This window comes from Crinia signifera, chromosome 5, assembly GCF_055691185.1.
Source record: "Crinia signifera chromosome 5, ASM5569118v1, whole genome shotgun sequence".
Lineage (NCBI taxonomy): Eukaryota > Metazoa > Chordata > Amphibia > Anura > Myobatrachidae > Crinia > Crinia signifera.
In genome coordinates, this window is record NC_139221.1 from 8804003 (window position 1) to 8824997 (window position 20995).

Below are 20995 nucleotides of genomic sequence, written 5' to 3' on the forward strand. Positions count from 1 at the left end.
TACAGAAACACCGCTACTACTGTGATCACACACACACTATCAGCCTGGTACACATAGCGGGGTGCGCCATACAGAAACACCGCTACTACTGTGATCACACACACTGTCAGCCTGATACACATAGCGGTGTGCACCATACAGAAACACCGTTACTACTGTGATCACACACACACACTGTCAGCCTGATACACATAGCGGAGTGCGCCATACAGAAACACCGCTACTACTGTGATCACACACACACTATCAGCCTGATACACATAGCGGAGTGCGCCATACAGAAACACCGCTACTACTGTGATCACACACACACACTGTCAGCCTGATACACATAGCGGAGTGCGCCATACAGAAACACCGCTACTACTGTGATCACACACACACACACTATCAGCCTGATACACATAGCGGAGTGCACCATACAGAAACACCGCTACTACTGTGATCACACACACACACTGTCAGCCTGATACACATAGCGTAGTGCGCCATACAGAAACACCGCTACTACTGTGATCACACACACACACTGTCAGCCTGATACACATAGCGGTGTGCACCATACAGAAACACTGTTACTACTGTGATCACACACACACACTGTCAGCCTGATACACATAGCGGAGTGCGCCATACAGAAACACCGCTACTACTGTGATCACACACACACTATCAGCCTGATACACATAGCGGAGTGCGCCATACAGAATCACCGCTACTACTGTGATTACACACACACACTATCAGCCTGATACACATAGCGGAGTGCACCATACAGAGACACCGCTACTACTGTGATCACACACACTATCAGCCTGGTACACATAGCGAAGTGCACCATACAGAGACACCGCTACTACTGTGATCACACACACACACTATCAGCCTGATACACATAGCGGAGTGCGCCATACAGAGACACCGCTACTACTGTGATCACACACACACTATCAGCCTGGTACACATAGCAGAGTGCACCACACAGAAACACCGCTACTACTGTGATCACACACACACTATCAGCCTGATACACATAGCGGAGTGCACCACACAGAAACACTGCTACTACTGTGATCACACACACACACACTGTCAGCCTGATACACATAGCGGAGTGCGCCATACAGAAACACCGCTACTACTGTGATCACACACATACACTATGAGCCTGGTACACATAGCGGTGTGCACCATACAGAAACACCGCTACTACTGTGATCACACACACACACTGTCAGCCTGATACACATAGCGGAGTGCGCCATACAGAAACACTGCTACTACTGTGATCACACACATACACTATGAGCCTGGTACACATACCGGTGTGCGCCATACAGAAACACCGCTACTACTGTGATCACACACACACACTGTCAGCCTGGTACACATAGCGGTGTGCGCCATACAGAAACACCGCTACTACTGTGATCACACACACACACTGTCAGCCTGATACACATAGCGGAGTGCGCCATACAGAAACCCCGCTACTACTGTGATCACACACACACTGTCAGCCTGATACACATAGCGGAGTGCTCCATACAGAAACACCGCTACTACTGTGATCACACACACACACACACTGTCAGCCTGATACACATAGCGGAGTGCGCCATACAGAAACACCGCTACTACTGTGATCACACACACACACTGTCAGCCTGATACACATAGCGGAGTGCGCCATACAGAAACACCGCTACTACTGTGATCACACACACACACTGTCAGCCTGGTACACATAGCAGCGGGTAAGCGGCAGTCAGGAACCTAATGTGCCCTCCAAGGACTGAGAGCGGCATCAGGCAGTCAACTAAAGGTGGTCTGATGCCAGCTAGCGTACTATGCACAGAACATGTCCTGTACCTGCACAAAGTACTGAAAACATGTACTTTGCAGCAATGGTCTCATGCGCACCTGAATGACCCCCAAATGTGTGGTATTATGGTGATGTTGGGGCAAAGTAACAGCAAACAGCTGTTTTGCACTTTATCTCTATCCCTCTTTTCCTCCCTCCAAGGTTTAGAACATATGCCCTCTATGTGTGTTATTATTATTACTGTATGAGACATGCAAGAAGTACAACCCTAGAGATAAAGCGTAAGACATGACCCGGAGACCGCCAGCTCTGAGCTGGTACCATTGTGAATGCTCCCCAGTGAGGAACCCCCTAAAATGTGCTCCCCCCCCCCCCCCATCAGTGGTATAGCAGATCCATAATATTTAGGTAAATAATGTCTAGGTCAACCCCAAAAGGGCAGGGAGGGGATGGTAGATGGTATGCAGGCAGGGGATGGTAGATGGTATGCAGGCAAGGGATGGTAGATGGTATGCAGGCAGGAGGTGGTAGATGGTATGCAGGCAAGGGATGGTAGATGGTATGCAGGCAGGAGATGGTAGATGGTATGCAGGCAGGGGATGGTAGATGGTATGCAGGCAGGGGGTGGTAGATGGTACGTATGCAGGAGATGGTAGATGGTATGCAGACTGGGGATGGTAGATGGTATGCAGGCAGGGGATGGTAGATGGTATGCAGGCAGGGGATGGTAGATGGTATGCAGGCAGGGTGTGGTAGATGGTACGCAGGCAGGGTGTGGTAGATGGTACGCATGCAGGAGATGGTAGATGGTATGCAGACTGGGGATGGTAGATGGTATGCAGGCAGGGGATGGTAGATGGTAAGCAGGCAGGGGATGGTAGATGGTACGCAGGCAGGGTGTGGTAGATGGTACGCATGCAGGAGATGGTAGATGGTATGCAGACTGGGGATGGTAGATTGTATGCAGGCTGGGGATGGTAGATGGTATGCAGGCAGGGTGTGGTAGATGGTATGGCATGTTAGATGGTATGCAGGCAGGGGTTGGTAGATGGTATGCAGGCTGGGGATGGTAGATGGTATGCAGGCTGGGGATGGTAGATGGTATGCAGGCAGGGTGTGGTAGATGGTATGGCATGGTAGATGGTATGCAGGCAGGGGTTGGTAGATGGTATGCAGGCAGGGGATGGTAGATGGTATGCAGGCTGGGGATGGTATGCAGGCTGGGGATGGTAGATGGTATGCAGGCAGGGGATGGTAGATGGTATGCAGGCTGAGGGTGGTAGATGGTATGCAGGCAGGGGATGGTAGATGGTATGCAGGCTGGGGGTGGTAGATGGTATGCAGGCAGGGGATGGTAGATGGTATGCAGGCAGAGGGTGGTAGATGGTATGCAGGCAGGGCATGGTATATGGTATGCAGGCTGGGGATGGTAGATGGTATGCAGGCTGGGGATGGTAGATGGTATGCAGGCTGGGGATGGTAGATGGTATGCAGGCTGGGGATGGTAGATGGTATGCTGACTGGGGATGGTAGATGGTATGCAGGCAGGGGATGGTATGCAGGCAGGGGATAGTAGATGGTATGCAGGCTGGGGATGGTAGATGGTATGCAGGCTGGGGATGGTAGATGGTATGCAGGCAGGGGATGGTAGATGGTATGCAGGCTGGGGGTGGTAGATGGTATGCAGGCAGGGGATGGTAGATGGTATGCAGGCTGGGGGTGGTAGATGGTATGCAGGCAGGGGATGGTAGATGGTATGCAGGCAGAGGGTGGTAGATGGTATGCAGGCAGGGCATGGTATATGGTATGCAGGCTGGGGATGGTAGATGGTATGCAGGCTGGGGATGGTAGATGGTATGCAGGCTGGGGATGGTAGATGGTATGCAGGCTGGGGATGGTAGATGGTATGCAGGCTGGGGATGGTAGATGGTATGCAGGCTGGGGATGGTAGATGGTATGCAGGCAGGGGATGGTATGCAGGCAGGGGATGGTAGATGGTATGCAGGCTGGGGATGGTAGATGGTATGTAGGCAGGGGATGGTAGATGGTATGCAGGCAGGGCATGGTAGATGGTATGCAGGCAGGGGATGTTATGCAGGCAGGGGATGGTAGATGGTGTCAATACCTAATTTCTCCCAGCATATAATTTCCATAATCATAATTATAATCCTGCCCACTAAATTAATATAGTCAGGGATAAATAATCTTTTATCCCATAAATGTCATGTTTGGACTCTACAGGTGCAAAACTACACTAGCTATCAGATGACAGTTATTAGAATTCCATATCATATTGCACCCACATGTTATTACAAATCATAAGCTCCCACTATATTAAGATACAGCAAACAGAGGGGCGTGTCTGTAGGCTAATGAAAGGAGGTGAATGAATGGTTCTCTGGAAAGCACCTGAGCCAGTCATCGGATACTGTAAACAAAAGCTAGTGATACCAGGGGAAGACAATAGGATCAACCCCTCCCCCTAGAAAGTTCTCTTGGGAAGTAAAAAATACAGTTTTAAGTTAGTTGTTTTTGGAACCTGACCCAGTCAAGATGCAGTGCAACAGTCCTGGAGAAAGATTGGATAAGATTGGACACATGGCTTTGAGTAATGTATAAACCTGTAGGACCGACATATTGTGTACTAGGACCCCGGTTATGGTATATGGATTATGCTAGAGAGTTTAAAAGTAGTTAACTTCCATTCTTAGTCTGTCTTCAGATATAAACATGTGCATAGGCCCAGCGTATCCTGTGGTTTGGACAAAGAAAGCTTCTGTCGGTAGTTAAGAATGATCTGTGTGAATGATGTATAGCTAGCCTGTAGTTCATGGATTGTATTGTGGTTCACAATAGCTATATAGTAGCCCAGCAGTCGGTAGATTATATATGGGTATGTGTAGCTGTTATGATTTGTGAGCAAGGATATGCTTAAATTGGTAGATATAGCCATGCACGTTTACATGTGGATAAAGTGAGGTATAAGCCTGCTGCTGCCATGTGGAAAAGCAGAGGCCTAGTTCCTGGATCGTTTGTATGCAAGGAGTGTAAATAGCTTGCTTTTCTCTGCTATGTGTCTGGATAGTTAAACTAGCCACTGTATGTCCAAGGAATTGGTTGCAAAGGAGTTCTGTAGTATATGGTATGGACTCTTTGTATGAAAGTGAGTGTGTTGTTCTCAAAGGGATTCTTGGTATTTGAATGCATGTGTTAGGCTATGCAAGAACAGAGGGCGAGTGCTTTGTGTGGTGTCCAGTAAGAGTGTCTGGATAGACTATCTGATGGAGCCTACGTATATGTAAGAAATGTTGATAGCATGATGCTCGGATGGTGTGTGTGTAACGGCATGGGATGTGAGTATGATATAGCAAGGCCATAGATTGTATGTGCCAGTTAGGTGTTCTGTACAGAGAAGTACATTGTAGCTTAAATGATATTCAATTGTGTATGCTGCAGGTAAAGTGTGTTTGCTGGATGTGCAAATTATAGTCAGGACGGTGAGTATCGCATGATGCAGGTTAAAGATTAAATTTGGAGTAAATGTGGTGGATAGAAATTAAGGAAAGTACAGGCAGTTTATGTGTGATTGCCAGGCAGCTGTTTGTGCCTGTAGATCGATAAGGTTCCTTTGTGTGCCATGCGGTGGTATCTAAAATGGCGGACACAAAGACTTGGTATCACAAAATGGCTGCTTCTTCATAGCCACGCCCCCTCCCAGCACTGTAATTCACATACACATTATATAACACTGAGGTTAGTTTTATTTAAGGATGCTGGAATAAATAATCGTTATCATGTATAAATACCTGTATTGTTATATTTTGTAATCCATGATACAGTTTCATCAGTTTACACTTATAAATAATATTCATTGATTATAAATCTGGACATTCAATTATTGGTTGCGTGCGAAATGAATAAATTAGATAGACTTTGCATATATAAATAAATGTACTTCCATAGATGGGGGCTCGTCCGGGATATTATATACTTAAAGATATGCAATATTATGCAGATTTGAGCCGATCAGCAAGGGAGGGATCACATATAAAATAGAAATAATTATTTTAAATTTTTCGGTTTTGTTTTGGGCTTTTCTAATGCTGATAGTCCAGGCCTGCATATGCATAATCTGTAAGATACTAATTTTGGACTTTGGGACAAAAGGAAAAACATTTATTTATATTTAAATATCAAGATGCAATTCTATAAGTAAATATGTTTTAATAATTTGTTTTTTTCTCATGTGATGGTATCTCCTTTTGATGTTTATCTTTTAAATAATAGTCAGATATGATTGGCAAGGGCTGTTTCAGGTTGAATTGTTTGTTTTTAATTTGAACTGTTTTATAAGCAGTGCAAATTTTAAATAAATGCACATTTTTTATAATTGCAGCAGAAGCGGATTATAAGGGAATAATGTATAGCCATAAATTGCAGGTATTTTACTGCAGACCATCTCAACCTGAGAAAGCCATATGTATAATTGTATGTTACAAAGAACTCTGGGTAAAAATGCTATTTCTACTAAATAAATTTATTTTATTTTTAGTATACCTTTCAACATATGGTAATGAGAATAGTAGGCAAGGTGGCTAAGAGTGTTTAATGGTGAACTTTCATTCCCATAAATTGATAGGATTGAGTCATAAGTATTTTAACTTTAGAAAGATAAAAGCAGAGAGAGATAAAATACCAGTTGAGAGAAAAATCAAGTATAGTTAAAAATCAACAAATTCCAAGCAGTATGAAATTTGAATGTTACTCTAAAGTGTTACATTTGAAACTGAAAGTAATTGTTATCAAACATGATATATAACATTTTTTTCTTTTTTATTCCAGGCCAAAAAGACAGAAAAAGTTTTTTTTTATTTTTAAAAAGGGCCAGCCAGTGGGTATTTAGATGTAAATTAAGGTGTTGAGACAATAGATTGAACCTGGAAACTTAGACAAAGAACTTCTCTTAGAAAGGGGGCATTTGAATAGGATTGATTTATTTGTTTTTTTTCTCTCAGCAGCAACTGTAGTATTGAATAGGCTCAATAGACAGAATATATCTTTTTGTAACTGTTATGATCTGTTACCCCAAATGCATAAGTGCATGAAAATTGGTAAGAGGTATTGTACTGTGTGGAGTTTGTACCTGTTAAGAGTAAAATTGCATTTGTTTTCCCATGTGAATATGAGATATCTACAGTATTGTAAGAGGTGTTAAATTCATAGTGCCATATCCGTGCTAACCACAAATGTTATAGAAAGAGTGTACTGTTTGGATTTCTTGAAGAATTAAGTTAAATACAAGTGCAAATAGGTTTGCAAAGTATACAAAAGAAGGCGGGACTCGGACACATGGGTGTCAACGTCTGCCGCTCAGTGAGACACTGTTTGCGTGACGGACACATGTGCGGGCACATGTGATTGCCTAGGTACGCTGTACAGGTAAATGCCCAAGGATGAGTAGTGATACTTAATTGAGTGATAATTATAAATTCATACATATTGAGTAAGACTCCTGTTGAGTTACAAACAGGATCCTTTTATTATTGTTCAAAATTCAAGAAATTCAAATAGTATTGATTAAATTCCCATTGATAGTCAAGGGAACACTCGTGTGACATCCAGTAAGAGAGCTAACAGCCTAGGAAGATTTTCTGTACAGAAATATTTCAAGTTTAAGCATAAGACCGTAAGATGTATAGCGCCCAGTGTGAAAAATAACTGAGGCGGACGGGTGTGGGACGGACACGACCCAAGCGCAGTGTAGTCCAGTGTAGGACAGGTCCAGTTAGGACAGGGTGTACGTGCCGACGTACACATAGGAACTGCCCCTTCAGTGGAATTGATTCCGCTAGGAGGGTACAAGAAGATATATCGGAACGCACTTGTTTCCGATTAGCTACTTTAGAAAATCCAGTTTCTGGGGGCACAGGAAAACCAGTTTGTTGTGCCCTGGAGAAATTAGGCCGCACCTTGTAGGTCAACTAGACGTGTGCGGCTAGTTGAGAGCATTGGTGATTGAGTAACATTACCTCGCATTGTGGGCTCTTCGCTTGATTGCGTTGAAGTGTCGCTGTGTGGAGAAGTGAGTGGTTGGGGAGCTCTCAGATAAGTAATAACCCACCGATTATCTATTAAGCTGTGAACGTTTATTTCTGTAATTATGGGTAATAACGGGTCACGCTGTGATAACGTGCATGTTAGGGAGGAAGCAAGCCAGCCAAAAGGAATGGCTGCTTTTATTAAGTGCTGTGGGCACGGTGAACGAGCAGTTGTTTGCCAAATGAAAAAGGAATACACAGGCAGCAAGTTTAGAATTTCCCAGTGTTGATAGCTTCGAACCGGATGAATTACACAATAAGAATTGAAAACAATGTCTGCTCTCATCAACGCGAGGTAAGAGGAGGCATAGTGTTTGTTTAAAATTGTGGTATAGGAAATGGCAATAGGAAAAGTGATGACACAGATGCAATTAGACTGTTAATGCGGAATTGCAATACTCCCCCCCATTCATATATATAATGGGACCAATTATTCAAAAGTGTCTGATGTAATTGTGAAACTGACTAACCTATACCCTGTGTCAACTCCTTGTTAAGGATTAGTAAGTGTTGACGCAATATTCAAGACAGCTGTCATCTCCGAGACGAGAGAAGTCAAATATAAGGCGGAGTCGAACAGCCAGAGAAGATGCTGTTTTTCCCCAAGTGGTAAGAGACGGTACAGTCGAGCTGGAGAAGTAGGTATACTGGTTTCACACTGACTCAGGTAATAAGTATTAAGGTAACAAGATAAATTGAGAATGCCAAATTGTATTTGAAGTTAATTACATCCCCAGGTTAATAACTGCTGTAGGTATAGAGAAGCAGAGATGTCGCACAAGAAGAACGAGAACCAGCAAGACTCCCAAAACTTTCTTTCCCCCCTTTCAGCAAGTAGATTAAAGATTTAAGAATAGAACACAATATTACAGCGAACACATGAAGGTTTAGACTATGGTAAGACATACAGGTATAGAACACGAGGAAAGGTAGAGAACAAGATAACATGTTCTACTCAAAAGAGTACTGCATACGATCCGCCCTCGGTACCAGGGTAATGACGTATAAGGAAATTTGATTTTGAAACATGCTTGTTCATTACATGACATATAGTTCCCATGACACATATGTATGTAAACACATAGATATAGGGAAGTGGTTAAAGGTTAATAGCCACCTAGTGGTGACTTGTATGTGATGTAACTGTCAGTCCAGGTTCTTAGGAATCAGGTAAGGAGAAATGGAAGTTAATGGATAGTTTATACGTACTCTCTTTTGTTTGTTTGATTGTCATTGTTTGTTTTGAATGGTTCTCAGAATCAGACATATGTCATGTAAGGTGTCTAACGATTTGTTTTTCTGTTTGTTGTTTAGTTAAGCCAGAAAGAGCTGTGATTGGACCCGGTCAAATGTGACACATTGAATTTGGAAACCACTATTGCTCCTAACTGCATGGAGAGCGTATGGACCTAACATTAAAAAAGTTTCATCCCCTAGACAACGAGATATATTACAGTGTTTTTAAATGAGATTTAAAAATCTCAAGATATTGATAGTGTTAGGTCCAGATGTCAAGTAACTGATAGTCCCTAGTGATTAGACAGAGAAGAGGAAAATGAGAGATTGAATATTCTGAATATCTCAGATTTCCTCTAGTCACATTTTTCCGAAGAAGAACACAGATTATCTGGCTCAGAAAACTGTATTTGTAATATATGGAGTGGTATAGAGGTTAAATTGAAAGAGGTTTGGTAGTACAGGGTAGAAATACCCTTAAATAAATTAGAGCGCCACCTAGTGTCAAAAGACAGTAAGGCGAGGGTTAAACTATAGCACTCTAGAGTGTAGAAGCTTCGCAGATGTGGGAGGCGGGATGTTTTTCTAACACTTGGGAAGTTCTTTCTGTTTATGTCTCTGCAGGGAAACAAGTCGACGACAGAACTATCGGAAGTCTACAAGTGGATCGGATGAAATACAAGAAGCCAAGGATGGTAGGGAAAATAGGTGGAAATGCAAAAATATTGATACTTCTTTTTCCTACAGATGCAATGGAGAGGGAGAGACGAGCCCAGCAGTAGACAGATGATGGTCCTCGAGATGACGACTTGGATACCGACAGATGACTAGACAGGAACCCAGCTAGAAAGCCCCAAGAGCCGACGAAATACACAAGCCGACCAAGAGAATGATGACCCCTAGACGACCCCACGTCATGATGAGCAGAAGACCCACTAGAGACTTTTTTTCTTTGGCCCATAGTTTTAATGTCAAGAGACACTAGGAATGACCCAAAAAGGCGTAGAAGGTTTTTTACCCTGGGACCCTATTCAGGTTTTTTAATCCCCTACTGCCCAAGGAGAAATGACTGTTCTCCACTCTTTCAGGAAATCTTTATAATACTCTGTTAAATTGTTTTTTTGTTATGTTGTTCATCCATGTTTACCCAGCATCCTTTGTAGGACATATGAAGGTTGTACAACCCTGTACACCCTGCGGTAGGTTACACAACACCTATGCAGGAACACTACACCCACCTAAACAGCTACACATACACTCCCCAAATGTATCATTCAGTCGTGGGTGTCTGGGCTGTGGCCCTACAACTATTGTGAGGTCATGGTCTGGACATGCCGGCGTTAAGTAAATGCACTCCCCCATTTATTATTAATCTCGGATTAAGCCATTGCGCAAAAATGATACATCCCCTTCTTTCTTTATACATACACATAAGTTCCACCCTTTAAAAATCTTTTTTTTATCAATGAAAAATATTTTTATGAAAAATATTGAAATTTTATGAATTATGAAAATTAATGCGGAAATTATGCATTATTAATGTGACAGTTATTATAATCTGTCAAATGGGCGACTGTCAATACCTAATTTCTCCCAGCATATAATTTCCATAATCATAATTATAATCCTGCCCACTAAATTAATATAGTCAGGGATAAATAATCTTTTATCCCATAAATGTCATGTTTGGACTCTACAGGTGCAAAACTACACTAGCTATCAGATGACAGTTATTAGAATTCCATATCATATTGCACCCACATGTTATTACAAATCATAAGCTCCCACTATATTAAGATACAGCAAACAGAGGGGCGTGTCTGTAGGCTAATGAAAGGAGGTGAATGAATGGTTCTCTGGAAAGCACCTGAGCCAGTCATCGGATACTGTAAACAAAAGCTAGTGATACCAGGGGAAGACAATAGGATCAACCCCTCCCCCTAGAAAGTTCTCTTGGGAAGTAAAAAATACAGTTTTAAGTTAGTTGTTTTTGGAACCTGACCCAGTCAAGATGCAGTGCAACAGTCCTGGAGAAAGATTGGATAAGATTGGACACATGGCTTTGAGTAATGTATAAACCTGTAGGACCGACATATTGTGTACTAGGACCCCGGTTATGGTATATGGATTATGCTAGAGAGTTTAAAAGTAGTTAACTTCCATTCTTAGTCTGTCTTCAGATATAAACATGTGCATAGGCCCAGCGTATCCTGTGGTTTGGACAAAGAAAGCTTCTGTCGGTAGTTAAGAATGATCTGTGTGAATGATGTATAGCTAGCCTGTAGTTCATGGATTGTATTGTGGTTCACAATAGCTATATAGTAGCCCAGCAGTCGGTAGATTATATATGGGTATGTGTAGCTGTTATGATTTGTGAGCAAGGATATGCTTAAATTGGTAGATATAGCCATGCACGTTTACATGTGGATAAAGTGAGGTATAAGCCTGCTGCTGCCATGTGGAAAAGCAGAGGCCTAGTTCCTGGATCGTTTGTATGCAAGGAGTGTAAATAGCTTGCTTTTCTCTGCTATGTGTCTGGATAGTTAAACTAGCCACTGTATGTCCAAGGAATTGGTTGCAAAGGAGTTCTGTAGTATATGGTATGGACTCTTTGTATGAAAGTGAGTGTGTTGTTCTCAAAGGGATTCTTGGTATTTGAATGCATGTGTTAGGCTATGCAAGAACAGAGGGCGAGTGCTTTGTGTGGTGTCCAGTAAGAGTGTCTGGATAGACTATCTGATGGAGCCTACGTATATGTAAGAAATGTTGATAGCATGATGCTCGGATGGTGTGTGTGTAACGGCATGGGATGTGAGTATGATATAGCAAGGCCATAGATTGTATGTGCCAGTTAGGTGTTCTGTACAGAGAAGTACATTGTAGCTTAAATGATATTCAATTGTGTATGCTGCAGGTAAAGTGTGTTTGCTGGATGTGCAAATTATAGTCAGGACGGTGAGTATCGCATGATGCAGGTTAAAGATTAAATTTGGAGTAAATGTGGTGGATAGAAATTAAGGAAAGTACAGGCAGTTTATGTGTGATTGCCAGGCAGCTGTTTGTGCCTGTAGATCGATAAGGTTCCTTTGTGTGCCATGCGGTGGTATCTAAAATGGCGGACACAAAGACTTGGTATCACAAAATGGCTGCTTCTTCATAGCCACGCCCCCTCCCAGCACTGTAATTCACATACACATTATATAACACTGAGGTTAGTTTTATTTAAGGATGCTGGAATAAATAATCGTTATCATGTATAAATACCTGTATTGTTATATTTTGTAATCCATGATACAGTTTCATCAGTTTACACTTATAAATAATATTCATTGATTATAAATCTGGACATTCAATTATTGGTTGCGTGCGAAATGAATAAATTAGATAGACTTTGCATATATAAATAAATGTACTTCCATAATGGTATGCAGGCTGGGGATGGTAGATGGTATGCAGGCAGGGGATGGTAGATGGTATGCATCTCCTCCTGCATGTGCATTTCTTAACGTCTTCATATTCGAAACTGCTGCAAGCTTGTTATTATATTATCCAAGCTGAATCAGGCCCATAGTATCATGTACACACTGAACAATGGGCCTGATTCTGGTTACCTTGCAAAATAAAATTCTCACTCTAATGGACAAAACCATGTGCACTGCATGTGGGGCAGATGTAACAGGTGCAGAGAGAGTTAGATTTGGGTGGGGTTTGTACTTCAAACTGTTATCTATATTGCAGTGCAAATATAAAGCAGCCAGTATTAACTCTGCACAGAAACAAAATATCACCCAAATGTAACTCTCTCTGCACCTGTTACATCTGCCCCACCTGCCGTGCAGCATAGTTTTGTCCATTAGAGAGAGAATTTACTTTTGAGAGTGAACCAGAATCAGTTATATATTTATCACTAGGGACAAGTATGCTAAGTGCACCCCGTTTAATTGTCTGCACTGTCATCAAAGAGGCTAGATCTGCTTTACAAAGAATGGGGCTAATTCATACCATGTACACGGGCAGCATTCAGGTACGTCATCGGCCAACTAAAGTGAAATCTCACCTTGCAAATCAATGTGCTTACTATGCCGGGAGGATATTTCCAAACCCACTGTAACAGGCTCACCAATGAATGGTTCTAGGCATGTTACAAGCCTTCAGTAGAAGCCGGACCTCTCATTCATCCAATGCTGCTGATTTTGGTAAGTAGGGATCTGTTTCCATGTTGTAGTGGTAATGATATGGTCCAGCGCACAAGAGGTATGGGGGTATATTCAATTAGTGTCACATCCATTCTGACATTCTGTTGTCGGAATGGATCGGACAAGCCCTATTCAATTGAGAGGCCAAACCTGACTTTCGGATTTGGCCGCTGTTTCTTTTCACCCAGCTGGTGATAAGAGGCTGGCGGATGGTGCAAGGTAAGCTGCTGCTGCTCACCTGGTGCAGCCTCAATCCAACTTTTTTTAAAGTTGAATTGAGATTGTCGGAATTGCCATGATTCCGACAAAAGCACATGGATTGATGGCTATTCCGTCGATCCACCTGGTTTCTGTGGAATTGAATAGGTCGGAACCCCTTCCAACCTTAATCAGCTGGAAACTGACGTCTTTCCATCAAGACGCAGGTTTGACTGCCCCATAGTTATTACTATCCACATGTGGGCCAGAGGCAGCCTGAGGGCAAACATTCCCCAGTCCACATGTACAAACTTATCCTGAACCACTGAATGTGATCCCTCTGGATATACTGTGATGGTGCTCACTGCTGGCTCCACCTGTATGAGTGTTCCCCACTGATTTCTATATGCATTCATGAGTGGGGAATACTTGGGAGTATAGAACAGGGAAATCTAATCAGTGTCCCAACTGAGGGAAGGCATTCACAATACAAGCACCTACAATGTTTGGGTGCCGGACGGGGTCCCGACAGTTGGGATCCCGACAGTCATTTAACCGACGTCGGGATCCCGACTGATAAAACACAGACGGATGGGATCCCGACGGCCACCAGCTATTCTCCCTCATGGGGGTCCACAACCCCCATAGAGGGAGAATAGAATAGGTGGCGAGCGTAGCGAGCCTGCAAGGGGCTTTGTTGCGCTCGCCATGCTGTCTGAGTCCAGCCAGTCGGGATCCTGATGTTGGGCTAATGACTGTCGGGATCCAACTGCCGGAACCCTATACCACACCCCATTGTTTGTGTACATAAGATCCAGAATTGTATTTCCCCTTCGTGTTACAAGTAGTCCATCCGCCCAGCTGGTCAAACACCCTGGAACTGCCATTGTTAGTGTCTTACCTCGGAGCACTTTATATCGTCTCTGCCCGTCTTGGCCAAGCGGACCGTGCAACCTTTCTCCTGCTGCAGAACATAATACAGTGACATTAGCAAAGTGACTTCTTACGTTTTCAAAAACAAAACGTTCTATTTACAGCTGATATTAGCGACCTGCTTCCGATAACTGTCCCGGATTGGCTGCTCATGGCAGAAGATAAATACCACCTCTTATATACTGCGACATAATACTCACCCCATATATTTGGAAATTACATAGTACTAGCTTCTTTTTGGCGGTTTTGGGGCACACGGTCTCCTTGATCACGACTCCCAATGTTAGGTAATCTTTGTCCTCTGTGGGGTTTTTAGCATCAAACGGGTAGGCACAGGTGAGGATTTGGCACAGACTTAGACAGTGACATCACGGCTTGGGTCCAAAACAGGGCTTGCCTGAGTTTTATTGCAGCACTCAGAGCAAGAAACTAACAACAGCCTTTACACTTCAGGCAAAACAGAAAACAAAAACCTGCTCGTCTGAGCTCTAACTAAACAGAATAAACGTCCCTCTCTATACCAGGGCCACACTATGTGACACTGGACACACACAGCAGATATAGATCAAGTAATGCAGTACTTACAGCCTTGTCTCTCTCTAGCAGCAGCTTACTGCCTCCAACACCCAGGGAGAGAGAGAGCTCTAAGGAGAGGGCTGACTCCTTTTTAAAGAATCAGGTGTTCTCCTGATTACCAGCCCAGGACAGAACACCCTTTGTAAGCCGGAGCTTACCACACAGATTGAAATAGCCTGCAGTCTATATGCCATAAGACAGGATTCTAGGGGAAAAGTACCTGCCGTCTATGACTTTCCCTGCCACTGTCTTACATACCCTCCCCCTCTGTTCGAACCTGTGGGGTCGGACACTGTCTGCCAACTGGCAGTATGTTCGGGACAGGGCATCGGCATTACCCTGAAGCCTTCCTGCTCTGTGTTCCACTGTAAATTTGAAATTTTGCAAATTGAGAAACCATCTCATGACCCTTGCATTTCTCTCTTTGGCTTGGTACATCCATGTAAGTGGGGAGTGGTCAGTGATTAATCTAAAGGAGCGTCCTAAGAGATAGTACTTTAGGGATTCAAGGGCCCACTTGATTGCTAAGCACTCCCGCTCGACTATACTGTAGTTTCTCTCCGTAGGTGTGAGCTTCCTGCTCAAATATGTTACCGGGTGTTCCTCTCCACCAACTTCTTGGGAGAGGACAGCACCTAGTCCCACATCAGAAGCATCAGTCTGTACGACAAACTCTTTTTTAAAATCTGGAGTGATCAGGACTGGTTGATTACAAAGGGCCACTTTTAATTCTTGGAATGCCCTTTCAGCCTCTGGGTTCCAGCTGACCATAACTGCCCTACCTCCTTTGGTAAGATCGGTTAGGGGCGCTGCCATGGTTGCAAACTGGGGAATGAACCTACGGTAATACCCCAGAATTCCCAAAAAAGCCCTGACTTGTTTTTTTGTCGAAGGACGAGGCCAGTCTTGGATAGCCTCCACTTTATTTATTTGTGGCTTTATTATACCTCTCCCGATAACATACCCCAGGTCTAACATTTTCTGGACCCCCCCAGATATGGCCTGTCTACGCGCTTCTGGTACTCTATAGGGTTTTAAGCGTACCCGAACTCCAGGTTCGGTGACAATGTCATGTTTTATGGCTGTGGTGCGCCCTGGAAGTTCTGAGAACACATCATAATTCCTTTGTACTAACTCTTTAGTTTCCTGCTTCTGGGATTTGGACAGGGTCTCTGACACCCGCACCTCTGGGCTATCACTAGAGGGGGCACTTACAGCTGTCAGAGTCTCTCTGTCTTTCCAGGGTTTAATTAAGTTCACATGGTACAACTGTTCTGGCTTCCGTTTACCTGGTTGATACACTTTATAATTTACACTTCCCACTTTTTTATCTACCCGATACAGTAGATCCCGGTTAACGGCCATATATGGGAACTCTTTGTCAGCATTGGGGTATTGGGGCTCACCATTTATGACTTTAGGATTTTCCCTAGCTCTTAATAAGGTGGGATCTCTAAGTTGAGCAGTCCCAAAATTATCACGTGACATCTCTAGCTCAGGCATGTCACACGCTTCTTCCTGCTCCTCAGCTTCACCTGCAAGAACAGCTAGGGGAAAACTGTCAGATTCAATAGTGGTCACCCCTACCGTTTGAACCTCAGTATCCTGATCAAAAGGCTCAGGACTAATCACAGGGCACACATTCTCATTATTAACATCATTTCTAGTGCAGTGTACATTCTTTTTCCACAAGTCCCAGAACAATGGGAAGTCTCTTCCCAGGATCACACTATGCATCAGGGTCTCTACCACGCCCACTTCATGGGACACAGTTCCACAAGTACTCTTTAGCTGGACTAAAGCTGTGGGATACTCCTTGGTGTCCCCATGTATGCACAAGACCCCTATGTAACGTCCTGTGAGTGTCCCAGGGTCTACCAAGCTGGCATGGATGAGAGTAACTAAACTCCCAGAGTCCAGTAGAGCCCTCCCGGGATAACCATCCACCTTTACATGACATATTTGCTGTCCAGTTTCTGACACAGTCTCAGCAGAGAAAACAGAACGTGCATATAAAGAGCTTCGCCAGGCTGTATCACACTCCATTGGCTCAGAAGTAAGGGGGCAATTGGCAGCAATATGCCCAGGTCCATGACAACGCCAACACTGTATGCGGCCCCAGTCTTTTTTCGACCCAGGTTTGGACCCTACTGTCCCTTGGGAACGCCTCTCCACTGTTTGTTCCCCATCTAGGCCACCTCCCTTTACAACATTATTCACCCCTCTAGTAAACGGAACAGTCTTACCAGATGATCCGGCCGCTTTGCTGTTCTTGAGGGTGGAATGTCCAGGAGGCACTTCTTGGAGTAGATTTTCAGTAGCTCTGTACCTCTCAACCAAGTTGACAAGCCCCTCGGCATCATTAGGGTCGCCCTGACCGACCCAGCGCTGAACCTTTGGAGGTAAGGAACAACGATACTTGTCCAGCACGACTCTCTCCACGATCTGCGCTGGTGTAGACTCCTCTGGCTGTAGCCATTTCCTTACCAGGTGGACCAGGTCATACATTTGGGACCGCGCAGGTAACTGTTCAGAAAAAGTCCAGTTATGCACCTTCCGGGCACGCACACTCATGTTTACGCCTAAGCGAGCAAGGATCTCTCCCTTGAGTTTCGCGTAGTCGTTAGCATCCTGCTCACTCAGATCAAAATACGCCTTTTGTGGTTCTCCAGTTAGAAAAGGCGCTACAACACCTGCCCATTGATCCACGGGAAACTGTTCACGCTCTGCTACACGTTCAAACACTGCAAGATAGGCCTCTACATCATCCGTGAGAGTCATCTTTTGCAGAGATTTCTGTACTGCAGCCCGTGTGGTTGGAAGCAAGGGTTGGGGTGTTTGCACACTCTGCGCCACACTCTTAGCCACATTCTGTATTTGCTCTTGTAATTGCAGATTAGTTTGCTGCTGTTCCTTTAAGGCTAGTCTGTTGGATTCAAGCAGCAAAACATTGGTTTCAGCCTGGGCACGCATGGCCTCCTCATGCACCTTTTGCTGACATGCGTTTGCCTGCACCAAGTGTTTTAAAAGGTCCTCCATTTTAACAGTCTCCTGTTGCAGTGTTACAGCAGCCTTTAGCCAGGACATGCAAGTATCAGTGCACTCCAGACACTCACTTGTGGCTGGTTGCCTTTAGCAACAACTTCCAGCTTGCTGTAGCAAAAGTCCTATAGTTCGATGTATGTCTCTTTAAGTGAGATGCTTGCTCGCATTCTCCACCATATGTGGGGTTTTTAGCATCAAACGGGTAGGCACAGGTGAGGATTTGGCACAGACTTAGACAGTGACATCACGGCTTGGGTCCAAAACAGGGCTTGCCTGAGTTTTATTGCAGCACTCAGAGCAAGAAACTAACAACAGCCTTTACACTTCAGGCAAAACAGAAAACAAAAACCTGCTCGTCTGAGCTCTAACTAAACAGAATAAACGTCCCTCTCTATACCAGGGCCACACTATGTGACACTGGACACACACAGCAGATATAGATCAAGTAATGCAGTACTTACAGCCTTGTCTCTCTCTAGCAGCAGCTTACTGCCTCCAACACCCAGGGAGAGAGAGAGCTCTAAGGAGAGGGCTGACTCCTTTTTAAAGAATCAGGTGTTCTCCTGATTACCAGCCCAGGACAGAACACCCTTTGTAAGCCGGAGCTTACCACACAGATTGAAATAGCCTGCAGTCTATATGCCATAAGACAGGATTCTAGGGGAAAAGTACCTGCCGTCTATGACTTTCCCTGCCACTGTCTTACACCTCCTAAAAATAGATGATTGGTACATGTAAGACCCTGCACCCACACATGCGGCCCCATGTGACCCCATACCCCCTCGGCGTGTTAGGGACTGGTGTTACTGCATATAGAATAAGCACCACGGAAGCCTGCAGTGTTCTGTATATAACACTAGGAAATCCAACGTCAGAGTATAACATAGCTCCCAACTTTCCAGCAGAGGCAGGAGGGACGTCCACATGTGCTGAAAATTTTGGAGGCGGGACCTATACTCTCCCACGTCCCTGTTTTCGCCGCTGTGGGGCATGAATAGAAGCACAGCGTCTATTGACGGGCAACAGTGGGGACTACCAACTGCACCCCCACACCAAGGACACTGCCGGCCCCTGGTGGTATGCAGGAACATCCCCAGAAGCCATGAAGTTCCCCCAGAAGTTACATAAACCTCAATATAATATGCTACAGATTATTTCTATGTGACTTCTGTATTCTAGTGTATTTAGCAATTAAAAAAAAGACAAATTAAATACAGAATTGACCAAACTTTACACTCCAGGCTTTAAGGATGTCTATGCTTTAACACAGATGACTCAGTGGGCGGTATTCAATGACCTGAATCGTTGGTCACAGCGATTCAGATTTTACATTCGCCAGGCATTCACCGGTTTTTTACGTCGATTCGCCAAGCTTCGGGAGTCGCCGGGACTAGCTGTGTCACCCTATTCAACGTGGCTGAGAATCGCCGCCCCCAACGGCGATTCTCAGCCAATCTGGCGTTTCCCTAAACAGCTTCAGTACTGTAAGAAATCGCAGTGAAATGCAAGAAAAATGCAAATTACCCTGAAAAAACGAGTCCAATACAGCAGACTGCAAAAGCTGTGTAATCTCCTCAAAGGCCAAACGAAGGAGTGAGGTGGGGAGGAGCATCATGGGTAAGTGAGGTGCACCATGGGTAAGAACAGTGCGTTGTGGGAGAAAAAAAAAATACCAGAAAAAATTAAATATATATTTGTATAGCACTTCTACGACCATCACATCACAAAAGGGCAGCAAATAATAATACATTACACTTGCAGAGTTAAATTGAACACTTAAAACCAATTATTTCACAGGTTCCGATAAAAGTTCACCACAAAAAGATGACGAGGGACACTCGGTGAGGAACGGCGATATGAAACAAGAAATAAGAATCGCCAACTTCTCATTGAATACACTTTTGGCGATTCCCGTCGACTACCGGCGAATCCCCATGAAAATCCCTATACACAAAAACCGGCGATTTGTAGAGAATAACATTTGGCGATTGGTGCTTCATTCACCGGTCGTCATCGGCGAATAGAAGACGTTGAATAGGGTGATTCGCTTTTTCAGCTCAAAAAATCGCCGGCACACACGAAAAAAACACAGAATCGCCATAAAACTTGGCGATTCTGCCTCATTGAATACCGCCCAGTGCCTCAATTCATTTCATTTAAACATTTGGACTCAGGCATAGATATCCCTAAAGCCTGGACTGTGAGGCAGAGTTTTAGGAACCCCATTAGCCTCTATGTGATGGGACATGGTGATTTTACATAGTTACATAGTAGATAAGGCTGAATAAAGACTTGCGTCCATCGAGTTCAACCTAGGTTTATAATAGCTTATCCCTTGTAAAAGACAGAATATGATTCTTATTAGTACCCTTGGATGCTTTTATCCAATAAATTGCTTGTCCAACCTTATTTTGAACGTATTTAGTGTGTCTGCCGACACCACTTCTCCAGGAAGAGAGTTCCACAGTTTGACTGCTCTGACCGTAAAGACCTTTTTTTTGGAATTGCTAAGTACAGTATACAATTAATTCAAATGGTTATATATTATTTGTTAGAGTGTAGTAATTTACATTATTATTCAAACATAGATATTGCCTTTGTTTGTGTGAATACTGGGTGAAAACAGAATTTTTGCATTTATCTATAGCTGCAGGTCGCTCAGCTTCCCGCTGTATTGTTAGAGATAAGAAGTGCTGCGATTCCTGTGTATCAAATCCATCCCTTATGTTTTATTCATTAGGGATTCAATGGTTTCTATTATACACTGTGTAGCAATGATATCTTTGTTAGTCAGAGTGTCTGCGTTTGTCTGACACCATGTGCAACTTCAGGTATGCTGGATTCTTAGTCTCCTCTCAGCGTGTGTCATTACTGCTGTGTGCTACGGA

The 20995-nt window shown here is 43.9% G+C and overlaps 1 protein-coding gene across 1 annotated transcript in view; it reads right to left on the bottom strand.

The window, feature by feature from the left end:
- LOC146079932 (uncharacterized) overlaps positions 1-20995 on the bottom strand; it is a 78757-nt gene that overhangs the window by 7229 nt on the left and 50533 nt on the right. Inside the window, exon 4 of the mRNA XM_083186662.1 lies at positions 14455-14517. Coding sequence (XP_083042788.1) covers positions 14455-14517 — 63 coding nt within the window. The remainder of the gene's footprint in view (positions 1-14454; positions 14518-20995) is intronic.